Raw genomic sequence first — 21,295 nt, 5'->3', positions numbered from 1 at the left:
GTGGGTTTCCAGGGTCCGTGAGGTGGCCGTCCGATCAGTTCCTCTAGTGCCACCTGTTATGGTAGTGAGGCCCTGTCTGTCGGCGACTTCCAAAGCCCAGCTGACGGCCTGCAGTTGAACCGCTGGGTCCGAGCTGGACACCGCATCCTCCCACTCTTGCTCGTTAGAGAGATGCCATTCTCTTTTCGGTTTTAGATTGTCGCAATCGAATAAAATGTGTTTTAAATCTGCCTTTGTGACCCCGCAGAGCTTACATTCGGGGGTGTAGACTCCTGGGTAGGCCTTGGAGTATATATAGGGGTTGGGGAAGGTGTTAGTTTGTAGCTTCCGCCAGGCCACTTGTTGATGTTTACTAAGGCTTTTGTCCGGCGGCGGGAGCGTCCTTCTGTTGTTTCTGCAGTATAATGTGATCTCCTGGTAGGTGGTCAAGGTCTCTCTGGCCGACCTCAGGACCGGCTCGCCCACTGCCCGGTTGACGAAACCTCGGGCTAAGTTGTGGGCCGCCTCGTTCCCAGGATGCGACACGTGGGCCGGAACCCATATGATTCTAATGGGTCTGGCGTTGAAATTTTGCGGTTTTAGGATTTGTTTGGCGGGTTTGTGGACCCTCCCTTTTGCAAAGTTTCGAACGGCTGTCTTCGAGTCGCTAAAGATCGTGTTTGCTTTAGTGCTTATAATGGCTAGGGCGATGGCCGCTTCCTCCGCCTAGAAAAAAAAAATATTACTCGCTCTAAACTTATTGGTGGGTCGATTTGAATCACCCGGCGTGTCCAAGTGCTGCTGCTTGCAGCGTTTTTCATAGCACTGAGAATCATACCTGAACAAGGGCTTGACTGCTCTTGAGGCGTCACGCATAGACCAGATTTTATATGGCACACCCCTTGGCTCACCCGTTCTTTAAAAAGAGCGGCTCATAAGATCCTGCTCGCTCCTGAGCCACCCATATCGAGGAGTGCGGGAGATGGTAGAAGATGGCGGAATTCGCTGTGTGGGTTCGCATGTTGTTGTGTGTTTAGACGTGCTCCTACTGCATTTTCTAAACGGGATCTACAAAGGCTATTCATCCGAGTCACGTTGTGCCGTCGTAGGCGGCACCAACAACCAGTTATCCAGGGAGCTCATGCGACAAGATCCCTGCGATCGACGTTCATGGAGACACGAGACACGTGTGTGTGTGTTTGTGTGTGTGTGTTTGTGTGTGTGTGTGTGTGCGTGCGTGCGTGCGTGCGTGCGCGCGCGTGCGTGCTCGCTCCACAAGTTTTCCTGCGGCGCCTGGGAAACGGCACTGTAGGATAGTGGCTTTACATAAGAAGGACTTCGTTCCCAGCAATGTTTCTCGGGTGGGTACTTGTGTTGTTGCCGTGAACTACGCGTTAGAGTGTGTCTTGCCTTCTCGTGCTACGGTCCTTCGATTAGAGCGTAACAGTGTCGTTTAAGACATTTCGGCGTCTCTATTTCTGGGTCAGCTCGGTTCACTTGAACGGAAAGCCTCAAAGAGGTCAACCCACTCAAAACTGCGTTTTGGACACGAAAGAAAGGTGATCGGAAAGCCTTCGGGTGTGCATGTGGACTTCGTAAGTTGGGCAGCGATTGTTCGGTTATGGGAAATAAGACTGCGCGGAACCGTTCTGTTTTCGTGTCCTTCGATCATGCGCATGAATGAGCAGCATTCGAGTACTCGTGTCCGCGAAAAGGGAAAGCAGCACATGAATAGCGTGCACAAAAACAGGGCGGCGCACGTGTCGGGGCATGGATGGATGGATGGATGGATACAGCTTTTTTGTACGTCCGGCAAGGTTTAACGCGACCCGGGCTCAGGTCTTCCACGGGGGAACGTCAAGGCCCTGCCTCAACGCCGCCTCACGGGCTGGCTGGACTGCCCACGTCTGGATTCCGAGGTTTGAGCTGCGCAGAGCGGCGGCCCACCTCAACCACAGGGTCTCTGGAGTAACTGCCATCCCTCCTATAACTACATTGCACTCCCACAGCGGCATCCTTTCGCGTAATGTGTGGGTTCTTGAACTGCTGTTGTTGTGGGATACTTACACTCAGCCACACGAGAAGCATGCTCAGGGGTTTTCCTAACAGTGCTGGTGCCCCGCTTCAGCGGTGTCGTACATGGACACGCAAATTAATTATAGTGTATTCTCTATTGACTGCAAGGAAGAAAACAAAGCGCCTGTAACTGGCAGCCTGTTCGACATAAAATGTAGTGCTTGTATCCCGTGCGCACTGCACTGACCCACTAAATGATTGTATATTACTGAGTGTGTCCGTTGTCAGTGTGAAATGATTCTCATACTTGTGAGCTTGGCCTCACAGTTCAAGAGCCCAGAAGCCATTCGAGCACTTCTTCAGTACCTGAAGGCAACAAACTTGATATACCCAATTGTAGACATGCTGAACCTAGCTTTAGTGCATGTAAAAGGGCGATCGAGGCTCATGTCTTCTTTCTCTGTCTTTCTTTCACTCCCCCATCCCCGTCCTCACATGTAGGGTAGCAAACTGGACAAAGTCTGGCTGACCTCCCTGCCTTCATCCTTTCTCTCTCTCTGCTTATACTTGCTCGTGTCTTACGCAAACACGTGGTAGCTAGACCTTTGCCAGCGACTTAGTGCAGCGCGCCAAACGCAGAAAATAGCTTTATTGTACCCATATCGATCACGGCATGCCTAAATCACACGATATACCAAAGCTGGGTAAACAGGCAGCACAATGTATGGAAGTACAGCGCGACACAAATGTTGTACTGGTCTTTAAAAATTAAGTATAGCGTACTAGACGTCCAGTAATCTTCTAAAATTGCATCAAGCCCTAAAAACCGTGCCTAGTGAGGCCGATATCGTAGCAAAATGATGCCGCAGAGCCAACGTACCACGTTGGAATCTACATAGAGTGAAGCTTACGAGGCAGTATTCTTGCGCATATTCTCACCTGGCTTAAGGATGCCCGGAACGAGGCATCATTGTTCAGTTCATCATCAGTTCAAAGGCGCTACATTGCAATGCGCCTTTGAACTGGACCGGCCTTTTGTGTGTTGAAAGAGACATGCTGGCTTCGGTGAGTCATTTGTTTGGGGTACGCGACCTGCCCCTTGGAGGCTCAGACGGGACCGTCCACGCTGTTGCCAGGCGGCGCAAAGCATGCTCAACGTGAGGCCATCTCTTCCGGTGGCCTCTCTCCCGTCTCAACGCAGCCCTCCACGTCGCGGCACCTTCGCCCTCTCCAGCAGCGGCCAACGACCCACATGGACAGGTCGGCATCCCCCCCTACCTTCCCTTGTAGGAGAGGGTTCTCCGGGAGAGGGTTCTATGGTGCAGGTAATCTTGAATCGCGTTATGACGTTGGTGATGACCACGATGACGAATAAAATATTGATATCACGCAATTCGGCTTCTGAAAAATTTCTTGATCTGGTGAACTGTATCTTTGGAGAACGCAGTGACGCATGAGTTTGTATAACAAGTTGGATACTGTGTCGACTGTCGTGTGGCTATAGGTGGTGCTATATTATATAGACTAGGTGCCCTGTAATGCAAACGTCACAAACCAAGTGCAATTTGAACATAGGTCGTTTTGATACCATCTTTATTGCGAACGCATAATGCTTGATTACAGGAAGGTACGCCACAGCAGAATTTTTTGACAAGTGGATTCTTCACGCATCCCCATCATCAATCAAGGGGTGCTGTCACTTCAGCCAGTGGTAGAACCTAGAAAGATAAAACAGAAGGAATTTATTACAACTAAAAAAAAATTGTTGTTCTGTATGAATATATTCTGGATTAACCAATCGACAATTAGATAACTGTAGGGACGAAGACAGGTAATGTATTATACAATGGTTTGTTATACAGGGTGTTTCAACGAGCACATTGGAAAAGCTTTAAAAGTTGCCTGTAGCAGATATCAAATTTCTAGTTCATGAGCTGGTCCACTCGAAGTGGCGGTCACTACTTGCCCAAAAATTGAAATGTAAAATCGACTAATTAAGAAAAATTCACTCATTACCTTTTAGAATAATTACATTATGACCCACATTGAAATTTACAAAGTCTAGCCGTGGAGTTCGCAGGGCGGATCCACTTGGAACAAATTCTCAGCACGACACCACTTTCGAGATATTAATTCAAGAACTTTGCGGAGAAATGCATTGGCGTTCCAGTTAATTTGCTAAACAAAACGTCGTTTTATGCATTGAAGCGCACAAGTAACTGGAACGCCAATGCATTTCTCCGCAAAGTTCTTGAATTAATGTATCGAAAGTGGTGTCGTCCTCAGGATTCGTTCCAAGTGGATCCGCCTCGCGAACTCCACGGCTAGAAACTGTAAATATGGGTCGCACGGTAATGAGTTAAAACGTTATTTAGTGAATGATCAGTGAATCGCACCCACCCGTGTGTCACGGGTGTAAACAAATATATATGTGACGTTCGCTTACCAATACCCCCCCCCCCCCCCACACACACACACATCATACTTAAACGTGCGCTCTCTGCCTCGTCCTTCGCTATTTCGCGCTAAGCCTGCACCGCGACAGCTGCTCGAAAGAGAGTGTATGTATTGCGCACTCACAGGTGGGCACGATGAGGCGTAGGGCTGCGCTGAAAGACCCGAGCGCAGTCTGCAGAGAGGTGCCCAGCGAAGCGTTGCTCGCGAGCGAGCTCAGTATGGTGAGCAGGGTGCAGCCGATACCCGTGATGACTTGCGTGAACTGGCTCAGCGGGATCTGGCGCAGGATGCACTGGAAGAGGGGCAGAGAAGGGGAAAGTGAGTGGCACTGGGATTGAGGGTAAGCCTTCTTTGTGGATCGTGGAAAGAGAGGGAGAGAGTGAGATGCAATGCGCATTTGGATAACTGCGCATTCGGGGGTTAATTAAGGTGCCCTACCACTTTGTGATTGATATGTTTGCGATTCAAGCAATAATTGAGAAGTTCACCAGTTAAACGTGTTTATTGAAGTAATACTTCGTAATGAAAAAAATACTGGCCCTACGTACATATGACTACGGCTACTAGGCCTACTACTACTACTACTATGACTACGGCTCTAGAGCTCTTGGGGTATCTTTGAAATCTTGGTCCGAGTTAGCTGGGACACCCTGTATATATACATTCGGTCGGGGTCCGGCCTAAGCGTTCGAAATAAAAGCAACGTTTTTGTGAGTGCGTCTACAAACTATAAGTGCCTGTCAAACTACCGGATCCAGGAAGGCGCTCGCTATATATATGTATAAACTAATGGAAGAAAGGCAGGTTGGTTAATCATGCTGAGTCGGGCTTGCCAACTCCGCACGCGAAAATGTGAAAAAAAGGAAGACTTCACAATTGCATAAACGCACAAGGATGAAAACCTTTTCTACAACGCTATTTTAGAAGTAAAATCCAGGCCACTGCAGAACAGCATCTTTCTTATACAGAGCTGTCGTACCACGAAAAACACTTAGGATTCGAAGGTCTGTGGCTTGGCATGACCCACATTTATTTCTGAACAAACGAAACTTTCTCGGAAGTTAATCTTCGTACTGACTGGACGATTTTTTTCCTGTAATGTATCTTAGTTTAATATATTCTCGTACGCATCGAGGCACCCGCAGCTGTGTCTCTCACTGGCCATGGCGCTGTACTGCAGAGCCAAGCGGGTTCATACGATTGAATGACAAGGTCGCCGTCAGCGCTGGCTGAAGCGTACAATGTAAAATAAGTTACACCCTTAAAAGTAAAAAAAAAATGTGTAAATGCCTCTATAACTCACACCTTTAGGTGTCAGTTATATATATCACACCCTAAGGTTTGTGAGTCGTAGACCCATTTACAACCCTTTTCACAATTAAGGGCGTAATTCATTTTACAGTTTAGTCGGGGCGGCGGGAACGAAGGGTTTGTTACCGCATTGAAAGCTCTGCCGTAACAGAGACCGCATTACGATTGATGTGCGTACATAACGTAAGCAGGGAAAAAAAGGTGCGCGAATGACTGGAAATTGAGCGCCCTCGGCGTGATTACTTTTTTTGCCACTTGTTTAGCCATCAACTGTCGACACCGTCCATTGTCAGTGGGGCCGAAAGAATAGCGTAGAATCATACCGAAGGAGTGCGATCCAAAATATGTGGCTGATGTTGTTATATCGTGGGGAAGACTCTTACGTTCGGTTTCTGTGCACGTTTCTCTTCATCAATTTGCTAGCGCTCGTTGATTAAGAACGCATAGAATCACTCTAATTTATATATAGGTTCGTTCATACCCCTTGTTCTTCTGTGCTAGTTGAGCTTTTGCATTTGTAAGGAGGTTTTGTCTGTGCTCAGGCAACGAAAGGTGACGATTTTCTTTTTCTACGGGAGTGCATGTCATGGTTTGCGAGGTAATGGCAACAGCGCCTGGCTCGTCATCTTTCAGCCGAGTTTGCTGTCTGTAGCAACACCGGAACGTTGCAGAGCGCCCCATTACACAAATGCAGCGGCACCGGGGCCAGTTACGAGGACTAAAAAATAAGTTCGGATAATTTTTGTTTTAATGCGCTTCAGTACGATACTTATTCGAGTATATGTCAACCTTTCGTTTTCTTCTTTTCAAGAATGGGCCCAGAATGGAGCTACCGACTGATGTTCGTGAACACAGCTGGCTAAAGTGCCAAGTTATTAGAGCTCCTGCGCGGAGCCCGCTGTAAAGCTAATTTGGAGGTTACCGAGACTGGTTTTTTAAGAAGTGCTGTATATTAAATGCTGCCCTCGGCAGCACCGAGGACGACTTCATTTGTGGTGCCGAGGAAACCTGCAACACATCCGACGAGTACGACTGACGAAGATGCAGCTTGTGGCATCGATTGATGTGATTTAGTAGTCCAGCTTACGGTAAATATAGAAGTGTCCTGTTCCAAATTATTCGTTTTTTCTCAAAAGATATGGGTGGAGCTATATTAGAATTAGTTTTTTTTGAAATTTCTATGCGTGTTTAACATATCGGGGCCGAGTTACATTCGTATTCGACATATATGAAAGATATTATGCCATGTGCATTCTTCTATGGGCGAAAAGCATCATCGCCTGTTTGGTGCCAAACCTCAATGACAGGAAGAAGAAACTGAGGCACAGGCCACAACAAAAAAGAATAATAATCCCTGTAATTGCGGCACAATCGCGGGCACCTTGTTTCCTTGTTTCCTATTGAAGGAATTGCATAGTTATACAGACGCAGTACTTACAATCAGGGTTTGGAGCAACGATTGAACCTCGTTGGCCTGTAAAAAAGGAAGGGAAAACAATGTTACTCCGCGATTGAGTACGTTTTGCTAAGGCATTGCTTGAGACGCAGGCACTACAATAAATAACGTTGAGATTTGAGACGTAAGAAAGTACTAAATAAATGCCGCAGTCTCAGATATGCTTTTGTGCATGCGGTGCTACGATTGGCCGGTTGACGTTGACATTTGTGAACACCAGCTGTTTTGTGTTTTCTTTTTTTTTCTGTGTCTTTCCTCGTAACAACCAAATTGAGTTTCTCTTCAGAGCCGGCAATCCTGGCACGACTAATTCTGGGATCGGGGGAGGGGGGAGAGATTTTTCAACCAGTCGTCTGATCTCTTCCTTAAATATACCTTAGATATTATTATCAATAAAAAATCTGAATCAATTCAGAACTATAAAATATTCTTTCGAAACTATATTGTGGTTATTGTAGCGTTAATAGAAAGATTCTTAAAAGATATCATTGAACTATAAAGTTCTATTCATTTTCTCGCCCAGTGCTACGACATCACTGTGATGTCACTGATTTCCAAGAATATACATACTTTTTGGGTTCAATGGCTGCTGCGGCACGATAAATGCTCGCAAAGCTTGCTTAGTTTAGACTTTGGGTTCTTTAGAATACACTGTAGTCGATCTTTACTAGTAAAAATGTAACTGGACGCAAGCAGATACCTTTAAAATACTTTACGACATAGTGAGCCGGCGTGGAAAATTGCAAGGTAACGTCCCCACAGGGCTTTAAGTTTACGAGTCTTTCATGGTATACGAACGGTAACTTTTTGTAATACAGCCACAAATATCTTTATTTCTTTAGCATCGCGTTAAGCGTGTCTTGTGTGACTTTATCAGACATTGGAGCCGAAGGTTAGCCGGAACCAATACCTCCTCGAGAAAAAATTAATAACAGTGAGAGAAAGAGAGATAGATAGATAGATAGATAGATAGATAGTTAGATAGATAGATAGATAGATAGATAGATAGATAGATAGATAGATAGAGAGAGAGAGAGAGAGAGAGAGAGAGAGAGAGAGAGAGAGAGAGAGAGAGAGAGAGAGAGAGAGAGACATAGAACACACTATTTGGTATGCATGGACAATGGAAAATCAATTAAAAGAAGGGCTGCTTGGTGAAAGAATTCGAGCAGGCATTTCAAAAAAGTAATAAGATTACCGAACATGGCTGATATAAAAAACACACATCGTTTTCGACATCCACACTAAATTATAGCGCAAGAATATCAAACTAGCAATCGTAGAAAAAAGAGAAAAAAAGAAAGAGAACCTGCCAAATCATTTAGAAATAATTTTGCGCACTGAGGTGCTCTACTAGACAAAAAATAAGAAATTGCACTTGATAAACAGGGCAACGTGACACATTTTACGTGTTTTTCTTTCGTCAAACACTGCTACCTACTCAAATTTTCTACTTACTGATTTCTAACAAAAAAAGCATGATATCATATTCTTTTATTGCGCAAGCTTGCTCACTGGGAACTTCAAATGAGTTTACCTGGACCAAGCTCACATATTTCGCAACCCGCCTTATGTAAATTGTGAACGTAAATCAAACGGGTGTAACAGTAAGCAAAATAAAATAAAATAAAATGCACGAATCGTGTAAATTAAAACGGGCGAAGGAGAGACTATCGCGTACTGTAACCAATTTCGCAGCACAGGTTAAATGTGAATATGTATCCAAGTGCTTGACAAGAACGTTTTTAGTTCGTGTCATATTTCATTCGTTCAGTCTTTGTCTTCTGCTGGTTTGTATTGAGTCACTGCTATACATACATATATATATATATATATATATATATATATATATATATATATATATATATATATATATATATATATATATATATATATATATATATATGCATACACACGATATTCACTTCGCTATGCCGAAGCGAATACTGGGTATATACGTATTTCCTGTCATCGCTATTGTATGCGGCTTGTCTTCAAACTCGTGTTATATCAAACTGCCTCTGTTGACTGAGTGGTGAGTGCATGCGAGAGGGGTATGGTTGCCATTTACATTTTCGTCGCGTGAAACGTATTTAATCATCGAAATTTCCTTACTGATTGTGTTTATCGGGCATTCGGCGCGTGGTTCCTCAGTAGCCGGCCGTGTCGTCATTTTCCCGATTCACCAATTTTCGCCATTAGCCTTCACCATTAGCCTTAAAAGGCCGACGAGCCATCCCTCTTTTTAATAAAGCTACGTCATCATCATCATCGTCATTCACGATCGCCATAACCCCAACAAAAAACTGTTCTCTCGCCATGGCTTTGAGGGCAGAATGACCTGGTCAGGCATGAATGCCTTAGTCGCGTCTTCCGAGACTATGTTGGATGTTGTCTTAAGTAAATACACTGCCACGCAATGGTGCGTCTTTCTCAGCCCCACACACAAGACGAATGTTTTTTCTACTTGTTGTGGCGCTGTCTGCATAAACAAAGAATGACTGAACGAACGAATGAATGAATGAATGAATGAATGAATGAATGAATGAATGAATGAATTAGTTTGACGTGAATGAGGCATGAACTTTTGTATGTAGGCGGAGCGCCCCAGATTGAGAAGGCATCGCTCGCCAGAGCGGCTGTCCCGAAATATTTGAACTCACGGTGGTCGGAGATCCAGCTGTGCACAGCATTCCAACGTCTCCAACGCACTGCGTGGGAAAAAAAGAAAGTAAAATGAAGTACGCTTACAAAGACTAAAGGAGACGTTTTAAACAAGTCTCGCTGCACGTTTTGACAAACACGCGGGTTATGGGTATCGTCTCGGTAACCTTACCACCCCTCTCCCCCCCCCCCCCCAAAAAAAAAAAGAAAGGTTCAATGTGTTTTGTGTGAGCTTAGGTTTTCTAAAATTGAACATACTCCATGTCTTCCGGCTCTTCCGCTGCTCTTTAGTAAATTTACTTTTATTTAAACATTTAGGTTCAATATGCCGAGGTCCTCTCCGTATGGTACAAGCAGAATAGGTGCATTGGGGCAGCACACAAACAACTTCGGACATATCCAAGTTCGTGCATCTTGACGCAGAAAGCTATACTCGAGTTAAGAAAAAAAAAGAACCACGATACATAGGTGAATTGGCGTGAACTTTATAAATATAACGTGAACTGCAACGTCTTAGCAAGACATTATCGAAACCGCACTGTAAATGCCTAGAACCATCTAAATCAGCGCGGCGAGGCACTGACCTCATTGATTAGTGTTCTTTCAAACGCTTCGCAAGTTGCAATCGCTTTTGCCAGTCTTACTTTTATGCCTGTCGTTTCTTTCGTTACATAGTTCGCTGTGTGGTTCTTAGATTTTTTTCTTGAGCTTCAGTGTTAGCCATCAAGTTTATTGATTTTTTGTTAGTACTAGTAGAATGCAATCATTGTGCACTGATGAATGAATTAATGAGTGAATGAATGAAAGGTGATGAACTCCCGCGTTTCGTGAATACGTACACTGCCGACGTTTTGAAGGCCGGGCAGCTGAACGGTGATTTGGCCTTGGCAGGTGTCATTTTGGAGGAAGAAATTCTGGCAGGAAGTGGCGCCGCACAGGGAGAGGTTGCCCAAGATGGGCAGGCTGACGGCTGAACGTTTTGTTGGAGCCAAGAAAAAAGAAACAAAAAAGAAGAAAGAGAAGCACGCATTATGACAACACTTGCCGGCGGTACTAATATTGTCATTGTGTGTTGGTGGCGTTGAAGAAGCAGAAGACACTACCAGAAATACGCAAACTTACATTTTTCCTGCGCAGCTTAAAACATTTTTTTGCGATTACTATTGCTTTTCGATGTTTTGGTACACGCATTCATGACGAAATGTGTGTAGCGCGAGAAACTCCTGCTACTACGCATTTACTACTGCTTGGACTTAAATACTGGCCCGTTTGTTCGAATAAATTCATTATTTTCGAGTATAAGCGTTTGTGGCGTCTATTTTTCTTCGTCCGTGTTCGACGCGCTACCCTTATTTCACCACAGACTGCTGATTTGTTCTTGCACAAACTCAGCAAGGTGGTCGCATTTTATGGTACATATTATTGAGAGCATGAAAACTTGTTCTTGGGATAGTTGGTTGATAGTTTGTCAAACCAATATAGCGAAAATAAACCGAACACGATGACCGAACACAATACCGAACACAATACCGGACACCACATGCACATACGTGTTGTTCGGTCTTGCGTTATTTGCGTTCGTTTTATTTCCACTATAAAGGCTTCAGAAAGTATCAACCAACTAGCTAGCCCGAAGAAGACGTTATCTTACCGTACATTGATCAATTGCGACCATACACCCTAAGAAGAGTTTACACCCTTTGAGTCGCATCTTGCCACACAACAACTTTGATCATCTGTGTTGTCCGCATTTCCTTTCTTTAACGCGGCGAGCCCGGTACTTTCCAGTGACGAACGGCGTGCGCGTTATCAGCATGACATAGCCATCCCGACAGGAAAGTAGCGGTCGCGGCGTTTTCGAGAAAGGAAACGCAAGCAAGGCGGATGACGAGTATCGTTGTGCGGCAGAGATACACCCCAAAGGGTGCAAACTTTTTTACACTCTTAAAACGGTTGCACCCTTTGGGGTGTACATTTGTCCCACAACAATAATCGTCATCTGCCTTGCTTGCGTTTCCTTTCCTGAAAACTCGGCGCTCGCTACTTTCCTGTCGAGAATGCTGCTTCACACTGATAAGGCGCATGCCGTTCATGACTGGAAAGTACCGGGCTCGCAGCGTTAAAGAAAGGAAAAGCGGGCCGCACGGATGACGATTATTGTATTGGGACAAGATACGCCCCAAAGGGTGTACATTTTTCCAAGAGTTTAGAGTGCAATCGTGAAATTTTCTCTTGCCACATAATGCGCATTTCTACGCCTTACAACTCCCGTTAAACATCAGTTTGAGTTTGATGACCTGTACCTACTATGGCATAGCGAGCTCTCTCAAACGCGACCGTTCCTGCTCGGATGGACAAACGTACTGCCGAGCTATACGTCTCTCCGAACGCCGCGCGCGAGGCTTAAATTTAGTTCCGTGTGCGTCACGGTTGCCGAGGCAACGGCGTCATCTGCGTACGCGTCCATGGTCCCGTAATGGCTTCTTTCCCCTACGGAACGATATCGAAGTGCATGCGTTGCAGTATGGATGCAAATACATAAGAGATGACGCTACGGCATGTTCTTTTTGTTACATTGGTCTCAGCAAACGGGGATGCCCTTCGAGCCTTTCTTAAAGAGGTTTCCCGTAAAAAAAAAACCCAAGTTGCCTTCGCTTGCTCCCCTCGTGGTGCCCACGTCGCGCCCCTTGACCAACCGAGGCTACATGGCACTGGCCTGCTGAGATCGAGGTCGCGGGTTCGATGCCGACCAAGGCGGCAGCGTTTCAATGATCGGGGAGAAATGCAAAAAAAAAACAACCGTCTTCTGAAATTTAGGTTCCCTTTATAGAGCGCCGGGTAGCCAAAGTAATCCGGAGTCCCCCGCTACCGTGAGCGCCTCATAATGAGACCGTGGTTGTGCCACGTAGAACACCGGAATTTATTACAATCGTGCTCCTCAGCGAGCGAGTAGCGGAAAGCAGTCTCGAAGGCCATGCTTTGCCGTACAGCAAACGACGGATGTGGCCATGGGGCGTCATAGCCGCCATATCTATAGCACAGCTTACGCCGAGAGGTAAAGAGGAAGGTAATTTCGCTTTTTAAAAATAGAAATAAACCAGTGCCAGTGGCAAATGTTGCATTGTACAATCGAAACCATAACGTGCGATCTTGCTCCGAAACTAGAGCAGGAACACAGCGTCCCCCCAGCCACTGTTTCCTTATATGCAGACAAAAAATTAAAGAAAAGGAAGTTTCAGAAGAATATTCTAGCCGCCTGTTAACATTTCATGCTTTCCGATAAATTCTCTGCAGAGCACCGGGCAACACAAGAGTAAAGGTATCGTAATTAGCTTACATGAAAATACAAGGCGCTGGGCAATGAGACCCAGCAGGGGTCCGAGTGCATTGACGATTCCCTGGGGTGAGCCGTAGGTGTAGACGCCTCGCAGGACACACTGCAAATAATTGTTTCATAAGTTTTTTCATTGAAGCCGTCCCAGTATGCGGTGATCCTTGTTGTGCGACAGAGACGACCGGTGACGAAGCCACGAGACCGATGCGCATGCTAGAAATTTAGCCAACTCCTCAAATTTCATAAATTCTTGTCGCTATTTAGCTGGTGTAAGCCGTACGCAATAAAGGGACACTAAATAGCAAATAAAGGTCACTTCGCACTCGTAAAGTGTTCTTTCAAAAGTCTGTTTTCCTCCATTTGGCGGGAAAGTGTTTATTATTGGTGCAGAAGAGGAAGGCCAAACATTCACCATTTCTGCGCCAAAATGACAGTGTCAGCACGTCGGAGTGACGTCAGCAGGTTTTACGAAGTTGCGTATTTCGGGCCAGTATGAGAGCAACTGACGTTGTCCTTTAGGCTCATTAGATTCACCCTGCACTTCGTTAACTACGGTGCCGGTCAGTTCCGTGCCGATACTTGCTCGTGGAGAGACGGCAGGGCACCACTGGCACGAGTCCTGCACTGCATCTCTGACGAGTGCAGGGTATTAACGCTGCATGAACCCTAGATCACACCTGCAGTGAGTGAAAGAACTGGCAACGAGCAGACGCTCCCATGTATAACTGTCGAAATGAACAAAGAAGCATAGCACCTGCTTAACCGGCACAGAAGGTTAATCGAATGGGTCTTAACCTTTCTATAGTCAGAGTCCTCGGTTCGTTTAGAATGAGACATAGACGTATATAGTCCTTTGTTCCCGAAAAGCAGTTAGCTTGACTCGAGCGTACGCTCTTTCAGGATGCATGATGTTGTCCCGTCAAGATGGTAACGGATCTTCGGGGCGTGCTCTTCACCTTTCACGTCGCCTTCTTTCATTTGCTTTTATTTGCATTGCTATGGTAGCGATCTTGCAATATACCTAAAGTGCACTAACTAAAACACCTAAACACGCCAGCCCTCTTTCGTGCTCGTTTAACCGTCACGTGAGCTAAACTCAGTCCGGCTTCGTTTCAAGTAATACCCGGTGCTGATCGATTTCGCTCCGAAGCATGCAGGTATTTTAAAGAATAAAGGAACCGAAATTCCTAACAGAAGCTCTCTGCCACCTCTTCGAAGGACAACGTTCTTAGGCTTTCTTATTGAGCGTGTTGAATGTGTCAAGGCAGCGCTTCATTAACTTATAATTTCTGTTAAACGACGAGCAATATGTTATGAATGGCAGTGAATAAATGTTCAGATGTTGCCAGTAGTTCTCGATGAGCAATAGTGGTTCGTCAGGACCGCGCAGTGAGGAGTGACGCGACATTCGTACTACGTATGTGCGCCTGAAAAAGCAATAACGATGGAAAACGATGTCGCCCTTAATGCGCGTGCGATCATATTTCAGGCCGAAATAAGGACACTCAAGGGATTAAACAATTCGTCCAGTGGAACATTTCGCGGACGAAACTTACCGTGAGCACTTTGACGAGTCCTGTCACCAGGCCATTTGTCTGTTGAAGGATTAAAAAAAAAGTGGTTCTTAGGGTGTATGATAATGCATCCTTATTGGTTCGAGTAAAGCACAAAAAATATATGTTAGACAAGAAAGAATGGTTTTATAATGCGATATCAGGGATGTACTTGTTTAATGTAAACAGCATGCCAGCTTTTTTATCCAGCTTATCTGTACAAACATGGAAGGAGTAGCGCAATTTATTTTTTGTTGGTTGTGATCAAAGGTGTCGACAAGATATTACATAAGCTGATAAACACAGTGCGACTACCTGCGGTGAAATCGAAAACTTACTGATGTGCCACTGCAGAAGTTCAGGCTGTTACCCAAGCACTGGAAGAGAAGAGAAATTTATTTCACATACTGTCAATCCCTCGTGGCACTATTACGGGAAAGGCAAGCGCAATGCTAGGAGCTGCGAACAACAAAGCGAATATAAATAGCATATTCATGCGTTTCGGTGAAGCGCAGAAAGAAAAGGAAAAATTCTGCGTTTCAACAATATTGATAACGGTATGACGAATTCCCTGCCAATGGTTCTGTACGTCTCAGTCACCCATAGGAATCGAGTGTTTCTGCGGTGGAAGACATCGAAGACTTTTTTTGTATTTTTTTTTGTTTTCGCTCACTGAGGACTACTGCACGATAGGTGAAAGAAAAAAAGGAATACTGGCGCAATGTGAGTGAATAACCAGACGCCAGTGTGGATTATAGGGAGAATGCGGTGCCATGATATTTCAGTTCAGGTTAAGAGGGAAAAGAAGTGAGGTTGGGCGCGGCTTGCGAGGCTCAGACCAGACGACCGGTTGTTTTCTAGACTCAAAGAAGAGGCCTTAAAATATGGGAAGGAATTGAGGGTAGCATGGAGTGAATGTAATGATGAATAGGGGGGGGGGGGGTAGGCCGAAATAGTGCAGTGTCAGCACGAAATCAGGTAATGCAAGATTGCAGCAAAATGAGATCTCTTAAGCGAGGCGTTCGTGCACTACAGTGAGCATGTACACATATGTTGACGATGGATGTGATGGACGATGCTGATATGGTCGTACGGACGGCACATGTGTGCAGCTGTCGTGTACAAAAAAGAAAGCTAAATCCTCGAGTTTCACGCATCAAAACCGCGATCTCATTACGAGGCAAGCCGTATGGTGAGGGAGGGGGGGGGGGAGTTCTGGGTTGATTTCGACCACCTGGGATTCTTTACCGCGCACTCAATGCGCGGTACACGAATGCATTTTTTTAAAATTCCGCCCCCTTCGGAATGAGGCCGCAGCGGCGGTAGTCGAACCCATGACCTTCTTCTCAGCAGCGCGATGCCATAGCCAGTGAGGTACCGTGGAGTACGTGACGCATACCACAGTCTTTCTCGTTCTTTTATAACACAGCTGTCAACATCTTTTAGGGCCCCATTACTCAGTGAAGTCATGAAACAGGAAGGGAGCGGCACCCGTCGTGGTTGCTCAGTGGCTGTGGTGTTGGGCTGCTAAGCACGAGGCCGCGGGTTCGAATCCCGGCCACGGCGGCCGCATCTCGATGGGGGCGAAAACACCCGTGTACTTAGATTTAGGTGCACGTTAAAGAACCCGAGGTGGTCGAAATTTCCGGAGTCCTTCACTGCGGCGTGCCTCATAATCAGAAAGTGGTTTTGACACGTGAAACCCCCATTATTTAATTTTAACAATTGGGTCCCCTATTCTGTTCAATTTCGTTGCATAACAACTAGGATCATCGAGAACTGCTTTGCGCGCGCTTTTGAGAAACGGCTAGCTATAACGCCCATGTATACTATTTCGTAGCCACCTTTAAGGCGGGATGTATTTCGGAGGCTGTGCAAGTCTTAATGAGTTCTCCTAAGCGAAAATGAGTTCGATACTGTACAGCTTCAATTTCGCATTTGGAACATGCGTCCTAAGTTAATATTTCAAGAAAGTTAATTAGTGGATTTTTTATTAACTGCCGGCACATTGCAGTTTGTTTTACAACTAACGTCCGCCTCTTCCAGAAATTCACCTGAAAAATTGGACAAACGCTATCTGTCACAGGCATTAAATGTACAATTTAAATTAAAAGAAACAGCAGGTGGTATTCGTAAGCGTTCTACGCAAATGACTTCTGTGGTTTTCACAAACATTACTTTAAATGTGTGCCTGCTTTGATGCCGCATAATGAGCACAAGGCGCCCGCTCTTTGCTGAAGCTGTCGCGTTCTTTGACTTGCTCAATCATGGGGTAGGCTTATGGTATCAGAGGAAGAATTTTTGTTACTTACGCTGCTGATGTTGAGGATGTTGTTGAGTGTAACGTTGACGCAAGGCGCTGAAACGGCACAAAACGTATCAATTCGGCAATTTGTAAATGCGTAAGCTTTCTTAAATTACACGAAATAAACTTGAGCACGAGTCTAAGTCACACGATATTTCCCGACAAATTAAACTGTTTCTCACTTTTAAGCAGTTAAACTGAGCGAGAACATGAGACATCCGATGTGATTCACTGCAGGCCATTGTCCAGATTTTGTTTACGCGACAAGATTTTTATCGCAACGAACGCATATGGTTTTGCCAGAGTGTGATATGTCGCAAGGTAATTGATACAGTAGATCACACACTTGCTGTTTGCCCCAACATGACTGTGAACGGCTGAGATCGACTTCTTCGTTGGCGCCTGTTAACAGCATGCCGTTGAGAGATAAATTTGTTGCTGGGCCCTTGGATAGATACAAGGGCAACGAAGCGAGCCATCAAGGCTGTCGTAGCGTTTTTAGTCAAGGCAGGCTTAGAATAAATGCTGTGAACGTGCTCTTTGGCCACAAACTTGTATATAACCTTACCCCACTGCCTATCCTGATTCCAACTCCTCATTTTATGTCCGCTTTCCCTTTTTATTCTCAACAGAGTAGCAGAGGGCTATTGCCACGGAGGCCTCCTTGCCCTTCCTCTATAAGTTGTTCTCTCTCTCTCCCCAGATATTGTTGCCTTGCCTTGTAAAGCATTGTAACGGGGCACTTCATAAATGTACACTGAAGATAATACTGAATCGCGATAACGTAATCTAACGAAACAGTGGTTTCACATGATACAGCGTTTCTGACGTTAAGTTTTATATGTCTGCATAGTTATTGCTAACTACTCTTCCTTAGTGGAACTTTAGTGACCTTTTTTTTGCTCAGGTTGTACGTCATAACGACGTGGCTGGTATGCTAAACGTGACATGGGTAGCCACTGTGTAGAAGGAAAACGACCCATGTTTGGGGCACATGTCTCTGAAGTCTCCGCATAACTAAGTGGGCATGTTTTTTTAATTTTTGGCTTCTCGTCCACTTTTATTGCTAGGGAATTTCCGTTTGCTGGTTTCAGCCTTGCCTTTGAAGTTGGCAAATTTACACGCTGCGAACCTGAACGATAGAGAAAAAAAGAATAAGTACAGGAAAAGCGCGCGGATAAAATGGCGTTCCACACATACCGCCACGGCCTTGGTCGGCGCTAGTTACCATTCCTAAAGCTAAACTTGCACATAAGCAGAAATACCAAATATTGCGGGACGGGAAGATGGCCATCATGGTAGCTTAATTGCTAAAACACCGTACGCGTAGCGCGAGAGAGGTGTATTCGGTTTCCACCTGCAAATAGTTAGACTTTCGTTACTGTATTATTCTTACGTTTAATTAATTAAGTAATTCATTTGTTCATTCTTGTTTCGCCATTCTGATACATTTGTAGCATGCAGAAAATTCTGGGGGCGCAGACTGAAAGCCACAAAAACATTGACGGGGTCTGTACCCGATAATTCCCCATCCCACCAACACCCCGAATCCCCAACCCCCTTGAGCGATGGGAGACCTTGTTATCCAGCCCCGCCCTACCGATTCAGCTCGCACTGACGGACAGGGGCCAGGAGCTGCTGGAAACATATGGGTCCCGTAACTAGGGAACGACACCGTCCGGTGCCTTCGTGCACCACCGATTTATTTCGGGCCAAGTAAATGCTGCTTCATCACTAGCTTGCACTTTGGCGGAGGCGAGACGAAATGTTCGTTTGCGTCAAACGTACAATGACATAACTGCGCATGTGAAATAAGCGACTGAAGGCCTAGAAAGTAACGGTGAAAAAAAAAATGCTTCATTTGTCCGCAGGAAGTTAAAATTGATCAAAGCTTGGAGAAAGAAAAAGGTAAGAGCAGCAGTACAGAAAACAGCGCTGGTAGTTTAACAGAGTGGGCAATGTATATGCGATCATTTGTCTGCCATAGTTAGTACCAGTCTGTGACGAAAAACAAAAACTGATTTCGCGTGCGTCATAGACATTCCATTTTTCTGTGAAATCAGCAAGTTTTATCAAGTACGTGTTGTTTGTTACAATACCTTTTTTTGTAAAATGTTATTAGAAAAGAATCATGCAGGCCGACAACAGGTATGAATCCAATATGACCATCTTCCACTTGTTATTAGCGGGGGGGGGGGGGGGGGGGGGGAGGTTTCGTTGAGTCTTTCTCCGTGTAGGACATTTTGAAGCTTTACTCCGTGATGAAAGAGCAAACTGTAGCTATCTAATGCGCGCCTATATTTCACATAGGAAAGTAGTCAGGAACGGCCCGAGCACAAAGAGAGGTTATGTGATTGAGGCGGAACGCTGTTCCGTGGCGCCGAACCGTAATTGCGACGTTGATGACGTTCGATTTCAGCGACGCTGCGACGCTATCTTCCACGTGTTCATCTTACCGGAATTTTCAGAAGTACAAATTGCCGGAGCCTGCCTAAATTTTGCTAGTACGGGTGCCGATATCCTCGCTTTAACATTTACTAACTACGGCTATCGTTTCTCTGCCGTTTTCAAATATCTCAAGTAAGCCCTTACGATTCGTGCGGGGAAGTCGCTAAAGCAAGCGGGGTTGTCGAGAAAGCAGCTCGATATTTAGGGGCGGTGCAGTAACGAAACTACTTACTCGTCGTCGAAGCGGTGACCGCTGATGTCATCGCAGCGAAAACTAGCAGACCGGCGAAAACGTGTGACAGACTCATCTTGGCGTTTTCGATTGGAGATGGTTCAGGGATGCGACGCTGTCTTCGCTGGTACGGTCGGCGGTGATTTCGAGGTCTGAAAACTGGTGGGCTTTTATACCAGACCCACCTACACTTTCGGGAGGATGGAGTGAAGTTATTTGAAAAATCCTCTCCGCTCCGGTGGCGAGGGAACTCATATTCGGCACGTGGGACACGTGCACCTGTTGTGCACGCCGTATGGGGTGCTTTATTTAAACTTGTTTTTTCGGAGCCAACACGTGGACGCGTTCAAAAACTAAAGAGCGAGCAAAAAAATAAAATAAAAATAAGAGGAACCGCGTTACACGACGTCAACGAAATTGTAAAACAAATGAAAAGAGATGGTTGTGCGCCTAAAGGCGGCGATTGAAAGGCAACGACCTCCCCCCCCCCTCCCTCCCTTCTTTTGTATTACTCGCTTTTTCGCCTGTGGCGACAGCTCCGCGCTATGCATGGAACTTGCTCGCAAAAATACTGACTACTAGGGGCGCCCGAATATTCGCGGTTTCGAATACGAATCGAATACCTTTGTTGTTTCGAGTCCAAGTAGTTGGTTGGGAAATCCAATGTAGGATTCCATCTAGTGTATTTATTATGTTTTATATATACTCCTAAACGCCCCGTTGAGAAAGTAAGGTGATACATTAGGCGTTGGGGGGGGGGAGAGATGGGATAAGAATGCCACGTTTACTTATGAATACAAACAATTCTTGCAACGAACTGATAACATAGACAGGGAGTGGAAAGAGAGACAGGGAGAACGTCGACCGAAATGCGCAATAACGCCCTCAATAAGGGGCGGTAGTTGTTCGCATAGTTACATTGTGGCCGAAAATGCGGTATGACGAAATCCCGCTTGCCTCGTGGACCACGCGTACGCTCCACGGGCAGCTTCGGTGCCCGTTTTATGCTAACCAGGGCGTGTGGTTACCTCATGTCTTTGCTGCTTTTTGTTCATTCACAAGTTGTGCATTCGAACGGTCTATCACATATCCCGCTCTGTGGTGAAAGTAATTCGCTTTGCAAACACATTCGCAATCGTTTTTACGCAAAACATGCAACGATTGGAACGGACTGCCAGCATCTATTGTTGGCATAAGTAATTATGTTCAATTTAGAAATGCTTTAGAGAACTACATCTAAATCGTGAAACTTGCGGTTAATACATCATGTGACTTGTCTATTGGATAAATACTATATCTGCAGCTTAACTATGTATATATTGACATATCATTCATACATAGTGTATTTAACAGTGCATCCTCAGATTTCTATGGTGAACTACCACTGCTCTTTCTTTTGTTTATTATTATGCGTAAATTAGTGAGGTATGGTATAGTTTTTCATTGTTACTTATACTCTGCCTTTTCTGTATATCATTTCTTACCGCCTTTAAGTAGCCTCTCCCCTCTATAATGTATACTTACTCTCAGGGTACCGTAA

The 21,295-nt window shown here is 45.4% G+C and overlaps 1 protein-coding gene across 1 annotated transcript; it reads right to left on the bottom strand.

The window, feature by feature from the left end:
- Window positions 1-3,571: 3,571 nt before the first annotated feature.
- Window positions 3,572-19,909, bottom strand: LOC142590135 (uncharacterized). The gene is made up of 10 exons (XM_075702016.1): window positions 19,756-19,909; window positions 17,083-17,129; window positions 15,109-15,147; window positions 14,774-14,812; window positions 13,221-13,320; window positions 10,723-10,853; window positions 9,883-9,930; window positions 7,202-7,237; window positions 4,576-4,744; window positions 3,572-3,713 (listed from the first exon to the last, which is right to left on the bottom strand). Exons 1-10 carry the CDS (start codon window positions 19,829-19,831, stop codon window positions 3,697-3,699), a joined length of 702 nt encoding a protein of 233 aa, XP_075558131.1. The 5' UTR covers window positions 19,832-19,909; the 3' UTR covers window positions 3,572-3,696.
- Between the last annotated feature and the right edge of the window lie 1,386 nt (window positions 19,910-21,295).

The sequence above is a fragment of the Dermacentor variabilis genome, chromosome 8, assembly GCF_050947875.1.
Source record: "Dermacentor variabilis isolate Ectoservices chromosome 8, ASM5094787v1, whole genome shotgun sequence".
Lineage (NCBI taxonomy): Eukaryota > Metazoa > Arthropoda > Arachnida > Ixodida > Ixodidae > Dermacentor > Dermacentor variabilis.
Note: the sequence above shows the minus strand (reverse complement) of the source record. Positions and strands in the feature narration are given on the sequence as shown.

Excerpts from the sequence above, each read along its gene's own strand:
- LOC142590135 (XM_075702016.1), bottom strand. The coding sequence starts at position 19,831 with ATGAGTCTGTCACACGTTTTCGCCGGTCTGCTAGTTTTCGCTGCGATG. Across the intron at positions 15,148-17,082 it reads ACATCCTCAACATCAGCAGC|TGCTTGGGTAACAGCCTGAA; the intron begins GTAAGTAACAAA and ends CTTCTCTTCCAG. Across the intron at positions 14,813-15,108 it reads ACTTCTGCAGTGGCACATCA|ACAAATGGCCTGGTGACAGG; the intron begins GTAAGTTTTCGA and ends ATCCTTCAACAG.